This window comes from Meriones unguiculatus, chromosome 8, assembly GCF_030254825.1.
Source record: "Meriones unguiculatus strain TT.TT164.6M chromosome 8, Bangor_MerUng_6.1, whole genome shotgun sequence".
Classification (NCBI taxonomy): Eukaryota; Metazoa; Chordata; class Mammalia; order Rodentia; family Muridae; genus Meriones; species Meriones unguiculatus.
Genome location: NC_083356.1, coordinates 34,063,122 through 34,081,858, shown reverse-complemented (window position 1 = coordinate 34,081,858; position 18,737 = coordinate 34,063,122). Strand labels below are relative to the sequence as shown.

At 40.5% G+C, this 18,737-nt stretch overlaps 1 protein-coding gene across 3 annotated transcripts in view; it reads right to left on the bottom strand.

Annotated features, from left to right (window-relative positions):
* Dnaaf11 (dynein axonemal assembly factor 11) overlaps window positions 1-18,737 on the bottom strand; it is a 140,987-nt gene that overhangs the window by 58,657 nt on the left and 63,593 nt on the right. For all 3 annotated transcript variants that reach the window (XM_021655126.2, XM_060389345.1, XM_060389346.1), the window contains 3 exons: window positions 9,750-9,938; window positions 6,427-6,504; window positions 1,770-1,835 (listed from right to left, as the gene is read on the bottom strand). In XM_021655126.2, the coding sequence (XP_021510801.1) occupies window positions 1,770-1,835; window positions 6,427-6,504; window positions 9,750-9,938 (333 nt within the window). The remainder of the gene's footprint in view (window positions 1-1,769; window positions 1,836-6,426; window positions 6,505-9,749; window positions 9,939-18,737) is intronic.

Below are 18,737 nucleotides of genomic sequence, written 5' to 3'. Positions count from 1 at the left end.
CAATATTTTATTTTAACAGTATCCTCACACAATGGAATGTTATGTAGCCATTAAAAGGAAGGGAATTCTAACACATGGAAAAAAATGAAGGCATTATGATGAGTAAAAAGAGACTGCCAAAGGTCACACATTGTACAACTTTGTCTATATAAAAGTTCTAGAGTATGCTCATTTAATATGCATAGAATATACATTAGTGATTGCCAGGATGAAGAAGAAATGAAGATTCCTTGATGGGTATGGGGTTGAGCTGATGCTATTTAATAGTTAAACAATATTGTGAATTTACCAAGTGCTATCTAATGGTATATTCCAAAGTGTCTTGACATGTTACATTTTATGTTATGTGTATTTTGCCACAATTATAAAAGTAATGTTGGAAGAAGACCAGAGCAATTATGTTCTGGCTTCTCCAATTATTGTTTACTTTGATAAAAGTCACTCTCCTTTTCTTAGATCATTATACACTGACCATCTCCTTCACTTCCCACAGCTACCACAGAATCAAATGAAACACAGAGCATGTAAGAAGTCATATTGACACATAGGCTTTTACCAAAGCATGCTTGCACATGTTCATAGGTTCCACAATTGTCACTCACTCAATAACTAGTTCACTGTATCTGTGGTCCTCCTATTAGACACTGGCTACTCTGCCAGGTACTGGAGATGAAAAGCCCAAACAACGTTTCTGCCTTGACCTGAGAATTTTAGAACACAAGGAAACAAGTGAAAAACAAGGAGTGGGGAGAAGTTCTGGGGAAGGGCAGGCCATGTTCTTCTCAGACAGTGGGCAGGGTCCTCTCTCATAAGATGGCAACTTATCAGAGGCTGAAGGACAGAGTCATTGTTGATGACAATGGCACAGGCACAGGAAAGTGGGTACAAATGGAATAGACCACAAAATGATCAGAAGTCATCAGGGCAGTAAGCCAAATCTAACTAGCAAGCAGTGAAGCTGAGTGACCTGGATAACATCAGATTTATGATACAGGAAAGGTAGGTGATGGTGCAGGTAGTGTTGAGTGTCAAACTCCAGGGCCTTTAGAAGAGAGGACTAATGGTCTGCTGTGGCCATGAGGGGCAAACAGGTCACATTGTCACTCTGGTCATGCCTGTCTACTAGAATAAAGTACAACTGTGAACCAGTCATAACATGGGGATCTCAAAACTGAGAGCCTTTTGTGGTCAAGGGATCTGAGATGGAATGTGGTAGAAAAGGCTGACCACCCAACACTCATTATTATGGCACCGCATTTTGTAAAACCAAGATGGCTGTCAAGGTAGAGTAACGGTCATAAAACAAACGGAGTTTGAGAAATGAGCGTCAGAAAACAGCACAGTTCTGAGAATCATTTCAACTCAATGGGCAAGATTTGAGAGTTCACAGCTATCGGGATGAGAGGTTATGATTTTTCCCTTTGCATCTTTGTGCTTTTAAAATTACAGTGAGAGATGAAGAGATGGCTCAGTGGCTCAGTTGCTTTTGTAGAGGACCTGGGTGCTGGTTCCAAACACAATGTCTCATGACCACCTGCGATTCCAGCTCCAGGCACTCCAAAGTCCTCTTTTGGCTTCCGTGGGCACCATACATGTACATGGTGCAAATACATTCATACAGGAAAACATTCATACATATAAAATAAAAAATAAAATCTTTTTTAAAAATTACAGTGAGCATTCCGTGTTTCAGAACTCTGGGGTTTGTTACCTAGAATGAGATCTGATTGGAAGAGCCATGAGATGAATGTACAAGAATAATGCTTTACCTATAGACAGCCAGGTCCAGGATGATTTGGTTGTGTTTCTCGTCATCTTTCACAGAGAAATCAAGTCTAAAAAAGGACACATTTGGGAGAAAGAAGGGTGACTTTAGTAAATTATAATGATAACCTCATCATGTAATCAAAGCAAATGACAACCAGTATCTAAAAATCCTCAATGATAAACTTATTTTGCTAATTAGACAATTAGACAACTATGCTAGTTTAAATTTTTGAAAGAAGCCTCTCTTGCTGGCTTTGCTGACATGTAATGTTTTCAAGGTAAAATACATGCAGAGCACTCGCTTTGGTGCAGAGATGGAGACACCTGGTGGCTGAATTGCTCCTTGTTGTTTCATTTGAGTTTGCTAGAACCAGCATGGGTTTCCTTCTGGGGATATAACTGCTGCTTCTGTGTGTTGTGCTTTCGAAGTCCTGTTTTCAAGTCGCAGGCATCTTCATTTTTTTTTTCCTTGCCACATTTTTTTCCATCTCCTTTCATGTTGCCATCCCTCTTGCCCTGGGAAAGGCTGAGATACAGCCAGTAATTTACGATGTCTAGTTTACACTTAAAGAAACAGGTTCACAGAGGCAGACATGCTCAGAGAAAGCGCCTGACCCTTCAACTATATCCCCTGGCTGAGTCCTAAGCATAACTGCTACACTAGCATCATTTTTTCACAAAATTCCTTGGTCAGTTTCATTTTGAGCAACTCACTTATTAAATTGTAATCTGTATAATGCAATAGCATTAAGGAACATATACTTAATTGGTCTGAAAATTCAAGTTCACTTCTTAAATTTGCCTATTCACTAAAGGTCTACTGTGGCAGTCACTCAACAATTTTACCATATAGGGCTTCTACAAGGTCTCAACTAAGCTGAGCACTCCTTCTTTCTTGGGAGCCTTCTGTGTGCTGTCCTCTCTGCCCTGATTGTTTTTCCCACAATTGTATAGTCTGCTAATTTAAACTCTCTTAGTCTTACAGTTTTAGGTCCATACTATTTTCCCTTTATCTCTAGTAATAGAGTCCCATGAAGCACATGGTTATGCAGAATAAAAACACTATTTTCCATTCTCCCTTTCACCAAGATTAAGACATATGAAGGAATGTGTTATAGGCACTCTCCAGGAATTTCCATTAAGAAACAGCATTTGTGTCTTTCCCAACTGACTCCCTTGTTTAGCTGAGAATAACAGATCATGCCAACACAGGAATCATGGAAAGTACTTTTCAAGCTGTTGTAATCATCTAGGTAAAAGGTAGCATTGACTCACCCTAGGATAAAATGAAGGAGTTGATGGGAAGTTGGACTTTGGTAACATTAAAATAAAAGTATATGGAAATCACAGATAATAGCCAGGGAGAGGAGAATCAGTGATCGAGGGAGTTCGGTTTTAGTGCTGATGCGTAGATGACTGTTACTGAGATGGAGACAGTCAGGGGAGATAATCACAGTGGAGACTGGAGAGGAAAAATGTAGGAAGATAGAAAGCCATTACTCTTTTCAATCATGTTTATCAATAAACTGATGCCGCCTAGCTGACTGGATATAGAAGCTTTGGACTCAGGGCAGAGGCAGGATCTTGTTACAAGAAATGTGAACACTGTGGTCAAATTTTCATTATTTATCTTTGTCACATTAATTTTTTTCATATATTTTGATTACATTCTTTTTTTCTACCCCTAACTCCTCCCAGATCCTCCTCACTCCTCACCTTTCTGCCTACCCAACTTCATGTTCTCTCTCTCTCTCTCTCTCTCTCTCTCTCTCTCACTCTCTCTCTCAGACAGAAAACATATTAATAACAAAAGCATGTATTCCTTTTTGTGGTGTTTAACTATTCCTGAGCAGAGGGCCTGTCCTGGGGTATAGTTGACATTCCCAGTGTCACTCTATTGCAGAAGACTGATTTTCCCTCTCCTAGCAGGTATCAACTGCAAATAGCTTCTTGGATAGGGGTGGGACTTTGTGCCCACTTTCCTTGTCTGTGCTGGAAAAAAAAATCATAGGATTTTATGAAGTCCTGGCATAGGAAATATGGCAAAACAAGACACCTGAGAAGCTAAAGCTCATAGAAGGAAAGGCAGAGGATCCACCCAAGCATAAGAGAAAGAGGAAGAGCCTACTTTAACAAGGATTAGCTGTTCCATCCAAATTCCCAAGGTAGAATAAGATGGAACCTAAGCTCTGAATGCTATGTAAATGATGGGACTAAGGAGGTTTGGGGATAATGCAATGTTCAGAAGTGGCTTCAAGAAGAAACACGAAGTAGAAAGCCAGAAACTGAATGCTGGCAAGCCTGCCAAGATATTTGGCTATGAATTTAGGTAAAGAAGCAGAAGTTGACAGAAATTGGAGAAGGGGGGGGGGGGTCCTGCATTTGTTCCTTAAGAAGTAAGTTACTGAATTATGCCTGTATGCTGGTGCCTCAGGTGTAGGGAAGTGGAGAAGAGTGATGCAGATCACAGGGGGCCCTGAGAAGCTAAGCCTTTGAAATCCAAATCGATGAGCCAGCAAGAGGACTGAGCTTGCCATTAAGTTCAGTCATCATAGCAGGATAATACTGTCTAGAGCAGGAACAGAAGATACCTCGTTGGTTCTGTTGTTCCTGTGAAGTGAGAAACAAGGTAGATCTCTGGTTAAGTCTACAGGAACATAAGGCAGTACTGGAGATGAGGAGAGCAACAAGGTGTGACCACAGTCTGCAAGTGACTGAGAGAATGTTTACTGGCAGAGTACAGGAAAACCACAGTTGGCTTTAGATCTGTGGCCTTGCACCCTCACAGAAAGCAAGCGGGTAAAGGAGGATGTTTTAGCCCAGGCACACTGAGCAGGGGGAATGCTCAAGATTATGCAATGCCAGGATTTGTGAGTTGGTTTTGTGGACAGAGGAAAAAGAGAGAGCTGAAGATTCTGCTGAGGATGAGTTTTTGTGAGGGATATAAAATCCAAAGCAGAAAGAGAACACAAAGCATGAGGACAAGTGGTTATAGTGTGAGCAGATTCTTATGGGAATGGAGCCTGTGACTGCTGGATTGGAGGGAGTCTGGGACAATGGAGATGATGTTCACTGAGTTGATGAGGTTAAAGCTCAGTACATGAGCTACTTACAGCAGCAAATAGAGGAATGAGATGAAAATCCTGTGGCTGAGCTAAGGGGAGAAAAGTATGTCAAAAGTCACGAGGCGTGAGGGTGAGGTTGATGAGGCAGAGAAACAGTGTGGTTGCTAGGACCTTCCATGAACTGAGAGAGCAGGTGGCTGGAGACTGACTAAAGTCAGTCTAGAGAATTTTAAAAGGAGTCAGATAGACTGCAGGCTGCTTTGGGCTATAACTTTACCTGAGGTTGGTGGAGAGGAAGAATGGGGTCAACGGTGGAAGCTCTGGTCTTAGTCACTGGACATAGATATAAGGCACCTGAGTGATGGATCTTTAAGCTCCAGAAGACACACAGAGGATGGCATATGGGGATAGGAAGAGAGAAAACTGGGATGGATATGAGGGAATATAATTTTGATGAGGGTAGATGACTTGGTGCATGAAGGAAGGTGGATGTCAAGTCACAGATGGACTAGAAGAATTATTTCTTCATTGTCTTCTTAAGAGAACTGGCTTTAGGAAGGCAGGGTAGTTAGTGTGACAAGAAGAATGGCACTCTGTCCAGGAGTACATAGGCTCTGGGGGTCTCCCTTCTTCCCGGTTGAAGCTGAAGATGTTGAGTGGCTTCTCATTAGACCTTTAGATTCGATGACTGTCGAATGCCCCATCTACTGTACCTAGCCTGGTTTCTGGAGCTGCATCCCTGTCTGCTGAATAAAAAAGGGGCATGTCAGACGGGAGGCTGGAGTCTCCGTTGTGAGAGTCATTATACCTGGGAGAGTGTGGACAAGTGGGCTTAACCATGTGATCATATTGCTGACCTAAAGAGCTGATACTCCATCTGCCAAAGATGCTCTCTGTGAAGATCAGCTAGGCCTGGGATGACTCTAGATTGTCTTTGTTGTGGTAATGACATAGCAAATGAAATGATGGCAATAAATGGGCTTTGAGTAATGAAATGAAGCTAATGAGATTTAGCCTATAGGCCTGTTGCCTGCATTGAGATTATTAAAGGCACTGTGGGTATGCTCTCTAAGTCTCAGCTTTCAGACAGATAGACAGATAGGGTAGCTCAGGTATCATGAGACTAGAGGATTTCCAGGTTTTCCTCTTTCTTTGACTGAGGTATTTATAGCAATGCCTTTCCCAAGCTTTTGAATTTTCGGTAGATGTGTTCCAGGGAAAATATAGACCTAAAAGAAATGCCTCAGTGTTCTCGGCCAGATTGCTTGTGGCAGAGTTTCAAAAATTCGTAAACAGAACAATGATGCACTGACAGTTTTCAGGCACAAAGCTGTATATCGTCCAGTATTTCATGGGATACATAAATAACTAAGATTTCCAGATGTCAGGATCATTTTCTAGAAACCAGCGGAATTAACCACTAGAAATAGTCGTATGCCTGCCTTTTAACCATGCACAAAATGACATTCCTAGTACACTCATCAAAGCCATTCACAGTGGTTAACATGCTCTTGTCAGACTAAGCCTGTCGCCGAGGCCACAGCAGAGCATCCCACTAGACCCACCCTCAGGGTCTCCACGTGGCCTCACGTACTTGGCTTCATTGACATTCAGGGCTTTCCCATCTTCAGTAACCAAAATCCGGGGTGGCTTCACTTTCTTCTTATTTTCACTTAATTGTGAGGATGATGGTGGAGACCAAAGGGCAAACAAGGAAAATAAAAAGAGTATAAAAATTACTACTACATCTTTGTGAAATACTTTTAGAAATTTAATCAGGCATTGGTTGGTACACTCACAGTTCACTTAGAGCCCATCCTCTTAAATTCTATACTGCTAGCTAAAAAGCAAACCAAGTTTTACATGGTTATATCTGTATCTTCAAGGACTGAGACAATTTGCCAGAGAATTTGAATTGGGGAAGAATTCTTTTTCATGAAACACTCATGAATATTTAAATTAGTCTATTTTTTGCATGATTTACCCAGATAACTGTCAATTCTCCATGTGTGTATGGAGCTTCTGCTTTGCTTAAAAATTACAATTTTTGAAATACAAGTGAAACCTATCCTGTGGAAATAAAAATACCGGTACATAAGGAATGGGTAAACTGACACTTCTCACACCATCATTTCCAGGGGCAAGTCCAGAACTACTGAGAATATTTCTCATTGAAGGACTGATTGGCTCACCTGCGGTATGTAACATTGGGAAGAACCTGACAGCTGATAATAATGCGTTTACTCTTTGCACGCTGATGGAGAAAGATGTTGATGGTGCATATAGCAAGCAAATATATTCCACGGAAGTTTACTTTTCTTGTGTAATACTGGGGATTAACTCAGGGGGTACATAGATGCCAAAAGAGTGCTGGACCACTGAGACAGATAGGCCCCACACCACATTTTAATCAAACTCAAAACATGTTAGAGGTTGATTTACCCGGAGGTTAGAAGTAATTAACACAGTTACATGGAAAGGAGAAAGCCTAGTGCTATCAACCCAAGTTTGTTCATTGTGATGAATGGCAGTCAGCAAGGTGAAAGTGAGTGAAACGGAATATGTAAAACAAAAAATCAGCATGTTTCTCCTCTACTGCAGATAACTTTTGAACATGTAAACAGGTACATGTGAACACAAGAAAGGATGATATAACCACAGGAAATTGTGTGTCTTGAATTTCGATTATCCTTTAAATAGAAGTTTTGTGTTAGTTAACTGTATTGTTTTAATCTCGCATTCTTTTGCACATTAACTGAGCCTCTAGATCTGATCAAGCTACTTTAGAGACATAGGACAATGAAGGGATCTAGAAACACTGAGCTTTACTATTCTCACTGTCAACAAGAGTTCAAGTAGGGAAAAAGACTAGTCTTTGTTACTGCTTTCCCACAGCTACCGAAATGACCATGTATCCAAAGAGGCAGGCATATATCTCAGAGACTAAAAAGGGTGACTGAGACCTCTATCCAACTCATCTGTACTTTTTAGGTGTTAAAGAGAAAATTAAAACCTCCTGGTTTTACGCTTTGTGTAATTTAAATTATACACACACACATATATATATATATAATATGTATATTGTGATGTATATATATATATAATCAATACATACTCAGGTACATGAGTACATATGCTAGGAATACTATCTACTATAAATCCACATATATGTAAAATTTATATTTCTAAGGGCTCTTGAATCCATATAAGAACGTTATGTTTACTGGCTCATCTACTTTTCTAAAACAAAACAAAAACTACAGTGGAGTTTTAAAACAGGTGATGTGTTCTGCTTAACAGAGAAGGACCAGATGAAAAGTTAGGTGCTTGAAAGCATCAAAGAGGGTGGTGGGCTCAGGACATGAATGCCCATTTTCTGACGCTGCTTTCCTGCTCTTGTCAAGGCACTCGTTGGCCTTGAACAAATCACTACATTTTCCATCTCTCTATCTCTCTAATTAATGAAGAACATTTTACAGAAGTGATAGAGTCTCTCTACTTAGTTTCCTGCTTCCCATTGACAATCATAGAAAATATATTCATCTCATTGGCATGCATACAACTATTTCAGAGCTAGCTCAAGCTCTCAAATTTTAAGTATTCCTGTTAGTGGTATATTTTACATACTAGATTTCAGCATTGATGTGGAATGGAAAGAAACAGATACTATTTCTGAAAAGGTAATGTTAACAAAAGCATTGCTTATGGTCCTTGCAATTAACAAGTAGTGAAATTACATCTAAACTCTTCAAAAGTGACAAATGTCTGGGAGAGTTGTACCATGACACTAAAAAGCATATTCCATTAGTTTCTAAAGAGTTAGAAACTAATTATAATTCTTCATTTTGCAGATTAACAGAACAGACTTTCAACATTTATTCATCCCAGGAAATAATCTTTTCCTTTGAGCCTAAAACTGTATTTTCAGCCTACATTATACTATGTCTAAATATATGTAAAGTGGCTAAAAAGAAACAAAACAAAACTTTATCAAAAATGTCCTCACCATTCCACCCCTGACCATCCTTCCATGAGATGGACACTTGGACGCTTCCCTGAAACTGGACTCCATCTTTGCCAAGGAAGCTGAGAACACGCACAAACCTATCCATTCCAAAGAAGGACGTTAACCAGAAAATCCCTCCAGCTCCATCTCCTAAACCAACATCTATGCTGGTGGAATTTGTTGCAGTAGAAAAACGATTACTTTCCAAAGATGGAAGGTTTGAAACTGATTGGAAAACGATGCCAGTGTATTAGATTGCTTGATCCAGACTAATACAGTCCCAATCTTGCAACTGCCTTTAGGAGTGACAGAAATGGAGCAAGAAAATACTGAATCAGTGGGAAATCTACCCTGTGTAGGGGCAGTGGCCACTGTCCAAGACCGAAAAGCAGGGCACCTCCAACGACAATCAGCGCCTTCGGCTCAGAACTTCAGGAGCCCAGCACCGGGACATTTTCCTATTATTCCATAAACGTTTAACTTTTGCAATGCTCAGACATACTCAGGGTTTGCAGGCACACTATCTGCCTCTAGAGTCCAAAGTAGGAGGGAAAATACAAACAAAGGAGATAATTGGAAGGGAAACATAAAATGGTGTCCAAACCTACGCAGAACAAAAGAGAGTATTCCATCACGAAGCCCTCTGGAATAAAACAAACTGGCCTGGTGTAAAAAAAAAAAAAATAAATAAATGTCATAATCCATGATGTTCTAAACTTGTATTTTTATGTTAATAGAATTTAACCAATATAATCCAACCCCCCCAAAAAAACTGTATTTGGAAAGGGCAAGAGATATGTGTGATGGTTAATAATGATTTGGCATAAACAACAGGTAAAACATTTATAATAGTGAACCTATAGTCCATAAGAGACTGCTGTCTCACTCAATCATAGAGAAAAATGGAATACCTTAATTTCTCTTGGGCTTTACGTTGTTTTTCCATATGCCTGAGAGTTTCCAATCTAGATTCAGGGGTGAACAAAGAGGGTTTATTCCAGAATGCCAGATCATCTTCACTTTCATCTGTTTCCTTGGAGCTGGGATCTCCTTGTGTTTCTGGTGCCTGGAGATGGTTTTTGTTCTCTGTGGCAGATGGGCTGGGCAAAGCAAACAGACACAGGGCTTGTAAGCCCAAACATGAGCATAGAAGTTTCATCTTTAATGTTTCTTCTTAGATGCCTTCTGCTTTCCTAGGTAAACTCTATACCTGTGAGTGACAAATGCACTTTAAAGTTCACATGAACTAAGTCAGGGGAAATTACTGCCTCGGCACCAAGGCAGACCCTAATTTTCTATCTTTAATAGATGCCAGTATCTAGTCCAAGTTGCCTGGGGAGCTTTGATTAACAAGCTCGAACTAGAGCGGTCACTGGTATCGAAGGAAGCCCAAGTGTCTTTGTGGTACCTTGCATGAGGTTCTGATGATCAAGCTGAGCATGGAGATCACTCAACCTTTGTAATTTCCCCCAGCATCCAGTCCTATCCCTATCAAATCTTTTCTTTACATTGCTCTTGGTTCTGGCACTAATAGGCAATCCAATCATTTTACTTCTAGGTTCTCACTTTGGAAAACAATCTGGTGCTTTCTCAGACAATTAGGAAAAGCGCTTCCTTAAGATCCAGCTATACAACTTCTAGGCATATATCCAAAACATGTTCAAGTACACAACAAGGACATTTGCTCAACCATGTTCATAGGAGCTTTATTCGTAACAACCAGAATCTGGAACCAACCTAGATGTCCTCAATGGAGGACTGGATACAGAAATTGTGGTATATTTACACAATGGAATACTACTCAGATATTAAAAACAAGGAAATCATGAAATTTGCAGGCAAATGGTGGAAACTAGAAAAGATCATCCTGAGTGAGGTATCTCAGAAGCAGAAAGAATCAAATGGTATATACTCACTTATAAGTGGATATTAAACATGTAAGATAGGATAAATATACTAAAATCTATATACCTAAAGAAGCTAAGCAAGAAGGACCCTCATTCAGAAAGGCAAATGGGATGGACATCAGAAGAGAGAGAAAACAGGGAACATGACAGGAGCCTACCACCGAGGGTCTCTGAAAGACTCTACCCAGCAGGGTATCAAAGCAGATGCTGAGACTCAGCCATACTTTGGGCTGAGTGCAGGGAATCTTACAAAAGAAGGGGGAGAGAGAAAGACCTGGAGGGAACAGGAGCTCCACAAGGAAAGCAACAGAACCAAGAAATCTGGGCACAGGGTTCTTTTCTGAGACTGATACCCCAACCAAGGACCATTCATGTATGTAACCTAGAACCCCTGCACAGATGTAGCCCATGGCAGCTCAGTCTCCAAGTGGGTTCCCTAGTAAGGGGAACAGGGTCTGTCTCTCACATGAACTCAGTGGCTGACTCTTTGATCACCTCCCCGTGAGAGAGGAGCAGCCTTGCCAGGCCACAGAGGAAAACAATGCAGCCAGTCCTGATGAAACCTGATAGGCTAGGGTCAGATGGAAGGAGAGGAGGACCTCCCCTATCAGTGGACTTGGAGAGGGGCATGGGAGGAGATGAGAAATGGAGGGAGAGAAGAAGGGAAGGATTAGGAAGAAATAAGGGAGGGGGTACACCTAGGACACAAAATGAATTAACTGTAATTAACATAAAAATAAATAAAATTTAAAAAATGAAATAAAATTACTTCTCCCTCTAACTGCTCTTTCGAGTCATGAGACCTTCCATGGTCTGGCCTCCACTTCATTTTTCATGGTTGACTTCTGATTATGGTGCTTTATATGGTAACAGCTCTCTATTCTCTCTTTACCCAATTTTGTGCATTGACTGGGAGTTAAATGACCTCCTTGTGTATTGAATTGGTATTTTATGAACTATTCAGCATTTGTTCAGCATGAATTTTAAAAACTTACTGAGCCAGATTCCCGGGCACAATAGACCAGGAGACCACTTTCAGGACATGGTTCTATTCTCGTAGAGAGAAAATGATACCAGCAAACAATAAGCACTGGTATGGCCTCTCTCCCTTCATCACTCCCTTAACACACACTCTGTAAAAAATGGTATTCCATGTATTATTTAAAGCTATTAGTACTAGGAATACTAAATAATTGCTTGGTATACATTAGATTGTTGCCAGACATGTGTTTAGTTGATCTTCAGGAAAAATGTTATTTGCATAAAGGTATTTGATGGGACAAAAATGCTGGAATTTAGACACTATGGGCAGAACATAGAAAAAAAGTTCTTTTCTTTTTTACATGTTATAAACAACCAAATATGTAAATGAGAAAAATAATGAAAAAAACTGAAAAGAAGTGCTTTTCCCTGGAGCTAAAGTTTCTTACAGGAAATATCAGCCTGTAGGGATCAGTAACAGTCTACAGTATTCTAGTGAATTGTCACTGGAGTAATTATCCTGATTCTTAGATAGCTTTCCCCTGTAAGTTTGACTTACTTTCACCTTTTACAATCTAAAGTTTTAAAAATGCTTGAAAAAACTCTACCTATAAAAAACTAATCATTCTACTAAATGAACATAGAAATAAATGACTCCTAGTGGCATATTACTATAGCCATACAGGAGAGCATTGCTCACCCAACATCAGAGAACCTTCTTGCAGCAGCTGAGAATTAAAAACAGAGACCCACAGCTTAACAACGTGCAGCGAGACACTTTGGAGCACTCAGCTATAAACAGGATGTCTTATCAAACCCCTCCTCTCAAGTCTAAGAGATCTATATGGTAGAAAAGGCATAAATAAAGGGCCAGAGTCTGATAAACACATGAACTCATAGCAACTGTGAGAGCAAGCTCAGCACCTATACAGGTTAAAGGCAGACAACATCTGAATGCTTTTAAAAAGGGAAGTGGACAGAAATTGTGACTTCTAACCAAGTGGTAGCTGCTGGAGAAGAAAAGACAGTTTTCTCCACTCGAGTATCACTAAATAAAATAATGCAAATCACGATAGGAAGTTCTTTGCCCTCGAGCTAAAATATGGTGCAACAGCCACACTCTAGGGTGTCTGGAAGTAGTTGGTCAACACAAGACTCCAGGGTGTGGTGTAGTACGGATGTGGTGTGGCATAGCGAGGTGTGTGTGTGTGTGCGCGCGCGCGGGTGTGGACGCATGCTGGTTTTTTGGTCTTGTTTTGTTTTTTAAGAGAGAAAAGATTATGAAAAGGGCGAGAAGGGAGAGGGGAAGATCTGGGAGGAGCTAGAGAAGAGGAAAGACTATCATCAAAACACATTAAGCAAATTCTCAGTAACTGAATAAAAAATATAAAAAGCAATTTAGAAAAGAGAAACCAGCAGAAGCATTCGCTAAGTAACATAGTTCTTCGGAATCAAATTGAATCCAACTGTAGGTAGCTGGTGATGAAATATCTGAACTCTAGGGAAGGAACAAAATTCCCCTCTTAAAGACTTCTTTAAACTCACTCTCATTTATCCCTCTTCCAACCTATCAGCAGAACCAGTAAGCATACAGGCACTGTTCAAGAATAATTTCAGCACAGGAAAAATTCTCATGTTGTATGCTAGTGACACAAAGTCCAGCATACTTTCCTTGACAGCCAGGTTGAGCGATTTGCCATAGGGTATCAATTTGCTCCTGCAAGAGGTCAATCCTCTGATTGAACACCATCAAGCTTCCTTTTAGTTGAGCATTAATTCCTTTATGTACAACTAAGGCATGAGCTACATTGGCTAAATGATTATTCAGGGTCTGAGCAGTCTGCCCAGTATGACTCATGGCTAATGCCCTGGTGGTAGCTCCAACAGCCGTCAATGAGATGGTAGTAACAATGGTGGCTGTAGTTCCAAGATCCCTTTTCTGTCTGAAGAGAGTCATAGCGTGAGGGGCATCAATGGGCACAGGCACCCAGTAAGGCATGCGAGTAACCAGGGCATACCTAAATTTACTAGCATTCCAGCATTGGGCAAAAGAGCAAGTATCATTACCACAATTACTTGGCTCTATCTGGCTAATAATGAATAAAAATGGAGGATATAGACAAACAGGTGTGGGCTTATAGGAAATATTATGAGAAGCCTTAACCCCTCGTTGGAACATCCTGCGTCAGTTCTAGAACTAGCAGTGGTGGTGTCCGAGGTCTGAGTAGGTTCAGGAGACCATTGCCCCCAGGGGCGAGACGTGCTCCATGCCAATTGACTAACTCCATGTTTTCCTCCAATTTTGAAAGTCATTTAAGGTTCTTAAATTATTTTTTTCCCTTTTTTCTTAAATTTTTCATCAATTACACTTTATTCATTCTGCATCCCCCCATAAGCCCCTCCCTCCTCTCCTCCCAATCCCACCCTCCCTCCTCCCTCTGCTTGCATGCCACTCCCCAAGTCTAAACAATTGTCGAGCTATATTTTAGGTAATTGGACTGGAGAATTCGATACTACGATGGAGCAGCTGAGAGTGGCCATTGTCACAGTAAATTCTACCAGAGTGGACGCAGGACTAGCCACAGGATTATCAACATGGATTGCTGCAGCCATGAATCATCTGAAGGAATGGGCGGGCATGGGAGTGTTAGCAGGCCTTCTGGTGTTGGTCTCCTTGGTTTGCCTGTGGTATATATGCAAGATTAGAGTCTCACAACAGTGTGATACAGCCATGATCATTCAGGCCTTTACAGCCATTGAAGCAGGACATTCTCCCCAAGCATGGTTGGATACCATAAAAAGCTAAAATGTTATGCTCAGGATGCGAGGCTAAGCACTGCACTCAGGGTCAGCAGCTTTGGACCCAGAGAAGAGCATGTCTGGTTGCATGCGGGTTGATGCCCCAGGTCCCGCCTCTGAGAAAAAGGTATCGGACGGGTCTGATGCTCTTTGGGTGGATGACACCTAAATGAACATCTGTACAAAGTCCCAATTTATTTCTTTTTTTTTTTTTTTTTTTTTTTTTACTATACAAAAATAAATTTAATAACTATATGAATGCATACAACTTTGCTTTACTTTTGATAGTTGTTAAACAAGTAGATAAAATTACTGTTCTGGTTTAATTGTTCCATTTCCCAGTCACTGTCTCCAGATTTACATGGTTCTATGTAATTTTCTATTTGTCAATAAAAAGGGGAAATAATTTTAAGAAGCCTGAATTTAAGGATATCACTATGTTTCTACACATAATAAAACTCCCAACAGCTCCAAAAGAAGGAAATGCTCAATGACAAACCCATTCCAGTGTCTTCTCCAGAAGCACTTGTGTAATTTGGAGACACCAAAACCTGCTGATTCCTATTCTGAAATGAAACAGCCCCAAAGACATACAAGTTCAGAGTGATAAAAGTATAGAAACAGAAATTATTTTATAATATTACTGATACGTTATATGTATTTGCTAAATGTGAAGAGACTATCTCACAGACCAGTCATGTAGGTATTTTAAGGAATTTTCCATTATATGTGTTTCCTCCAGAAGTGCTGCAGTTCCCTACCCAAACAATGAGCTGTCATGGTTCTGTTGAAACACATCAATACTGTCTACAGTAGACTCTGCTATACCAAATCCATAGAAAAGGACTCTTCCTGCATATTTTTTTTTATCAGTTACATTTTATTAACTCTGTATCCCAGCCGTGTCCCGATCCTTCATTCCCTCCCAGTCCCTCCCTCCCTCCCTCATCTCCACCGTGCCCCTTTCCAAGTCCACTGATAGGGGGGACCTCCTCCCCATTCATCTGATCCTGTTTTATCAGGTATCTTCAGGACTGGCTGCAAAGCCCTCCTCTGTGGCCTAACAGGACTGCTCCTCCCTTCGGGGGTGGGGAGACCAAAGAGCCAGTCATCGAGTTCCTGTTAGAAATAGTCCCTGTTCCCCTCACTTTGGGAAACCAATTGGTTACTGAGCTACCACATGCTACATCTGAGTGGAGGTTCTAGGTTATATCCATACATGGTCCTTGGTTGAATGTCAGTCTCAGAAAAGACCCTGTGCCCAGATATATTTGGTCCTTGTGGAGCTCCTATCCTTTCCCCATCAGACTAACTCCCCTTCTTTCTTATGATTCCCTGTACTCTGCCAAAGGTTTGGTCATGAGTCTTTGCTTTGAAAACACTGCTAGTTAGAGTCTTTCAGATGCGCTCAGTAGACTCCTGTCATACGTTCAATGCACATCCCATCTGTCTTTCTAAATGAGGATTGATCATCTTACCCCATGTCCGCTCAATTGATTATCTTTTTTAGGTGTATAGATTTCATTATGTTTATCATATCTTATAGGTCTATATAAGTGAGTATATCCCATGTTTGTCTTTCTCCTTCTGGGATATTTCACTCAGAATGATCTTTTCTAGATCCCACCATTTGCCTGCAAATTTCATGATTTCCTCCTTTTTGATTGCTGAGTAGTATTCCATTGTATAAAAATACCACAATTTCTGTACCCATTCCACCGTTGATGGACATCTGGGTTGTTTCCAGGTTCTGGCTATTACAAATAGAGCTGCTATAAACATGGTTGAGCAAGTGTCCTTTTTGTGTACTTGAACAAACTTTGGGTATATACCTAGCAGTGGTATAGCTGGGTCTGGAGGAAGCACTATTCCTATTTGTCTTAGAAAGCGCCAGATAGCTTTCCAGAGTGGTTGTACCAGTTTACATTCCCACCAGCAGTGGAGCAGGGTTCCCCTTTCTCCACAACCTCTCCAGCATGTGTTATCGCTTGAGTTTTTCATCTTGGCCATTCTGATGGGTGTAAGGTGATATCTCAGGGTTGTTTTGATTTGCATTTCCCTGATGGCTAATGAGGATGAGCATTTCTTTAAGTGTTTTTCTGCCATTCGATATTCCTCTGTCGAGAATTCTCTGTTTAGCTCTGTTCCCCATTTTTTAATTGGATTACTTGGATTGCTGCTTTTCAGCTTCTTTAGTTCTTTGTATATACTGGATATTAGTCCTCTGTCAGATAAAGGGTTGGTGAAGATTCTTTCCCAATCTGTAGACATTCGTTTTGTTTTGAGAACGGTGTTCTTTGCTTTACAGAAACTTTTCAGTTTCATGAGGTCCCATTTATTGATTGTTGCTCTTAGAGCCTGTGCTGTTGGTGTTCTGTTCAGGAAGTTGTCTCCTGTGCCAATGAGTTCTAGGCTGTTCCCCACTTTTTTTTCCAATTGATTTAGGGTATCTGGTTTTATGTTGAGGTCCTTGATCCACTTTGACTTTAGTTTTGTGCAGGGTGATAAATATGGATCTATTTTCATTTTTCTGCATGTAGACATCCAGTTGGTCCAGCACCATTTGTTGAAGATGCTGTCTTTTTTCCATTGAATGGAATTGGCTTCTTTGTCGAATATCGAGTATTCATAGGTGTGTGGATTTATTTCTGGGTCTTCTATGCGGTTCCATTGATCCTCCTTTCTGTTTCTATGCCAGTACCATGCAGTTTTTATTACTGTTGCCCTGTAGTACAGCTTGAGATCAGGAATGGAGATACCTCCAGATGATCTGTTGTTGTACAGGATCGTTTTGGAGATTCTGGGTTTTTTGTTTTTCCATATGAAGCTGAGAATCTTTTTTTCAAGGTCTGTAAAGAATTGAGTTGGTATTTTGATGGGAATTGCATTGAATCTGTAGATTGCTTTTGGCAGTATGGCCATTTTCACAATGTTAATCCTACCAATCCATGAGCACGGGAGATCTTTCCATCTTCTGATATCTTCTTCGATTTCTTTCTTTAGAGACTTGAAGTTTTTCTCAAACAGGTCTTTCACTTGCTTGGTTAGGGTCACACCAAGGTACTTTATGTTATTAGTGGCTATTGTGAAGGGTGTTGTTTCCCTAATTTCTTTCTCAGCCTTTTTGTCTTTGGTATATAGGAGGGCTTCTGATTTTTTTGAGTTGATTTTGTATCCTGCCACTTTGCTGAAGGTGTTTATCAGCTGAAGGAGTTCTCTGGTTGAATTTTTGGGGTCGCTCATGTATACTATCATATCATCTGCAAATAGTGACACTTTGACCTCTTCCTTTCAGATTTGTATCCCCTTGATCTCCTTTAGTTGTCTTATTGCTCTGGCTAGGACTTCAAGTACTATGTTGAAGAGATATGGGGACAATGGACAGCCTTGTCTTGTCCCTGATTTCAGTGGGATTGATTTAAGTTTCTCTCCATTGAGTTTGATGTTAGCTATAGGCTTGCTATATATTGCCTTTACTATGTTTAGGTATGTGCCTTGTATCCCTGATCTCTCCAAGACTTTAAACATGAATGGGTGTTGGACTTTGTCAAATGCTTTTTCGGCGTCTAAGGAGATGATCATGTGGTTTTTCTCCTTCAGTTTGTTTATGTAGTGGATTACATTGATGGATTTCCGTATGTTGAACCACCCTTGCATGCCTGGGATGAAGCCTACTTGGTCATGGTGGATGATATCTTTGATGTGTTCTTGGATTCGGTTTGCAAGTATTTTATTGAGTATTTTTGCGTCAATGTTCATAAGAGAGATAGGCCTAAAGTTCTCTTTTTTTGTTGGGTCTTTGTGTGGTTTAGGTATTAAGGTGACTGTGGCTTCATAGAATGAGTTTGGTAGTGTTCCTTCTGTTTCTATTTTGTGGAATAGCTTGAGGAGAATTGGAGTTAGCACTTCTTTGAAGGTCTTGTAGAATTCTGCGCTGAAGCCATCTGGTCCAGGGCTTTTTTTGGAGGGGAGACTGTTAATGACTGCTTCGATTTCCTTGGGAGATATAGAGCTATTCAGTCTTTCTACCTGATCTTGACTTAGTTTTGGTAGATGGAATCTTTCAAGAAAATTATCCATTTCATTTAGATTCTCAAATTTTGTGGCATATAGGCTTTTGTAGTATGACCTAATAATTGTTTGGATTTCCTCAATGTCTGTGGTTATGTCCCCATTTTCATTTCTGATTTTGCTGATCTGGATAGTTTCTCT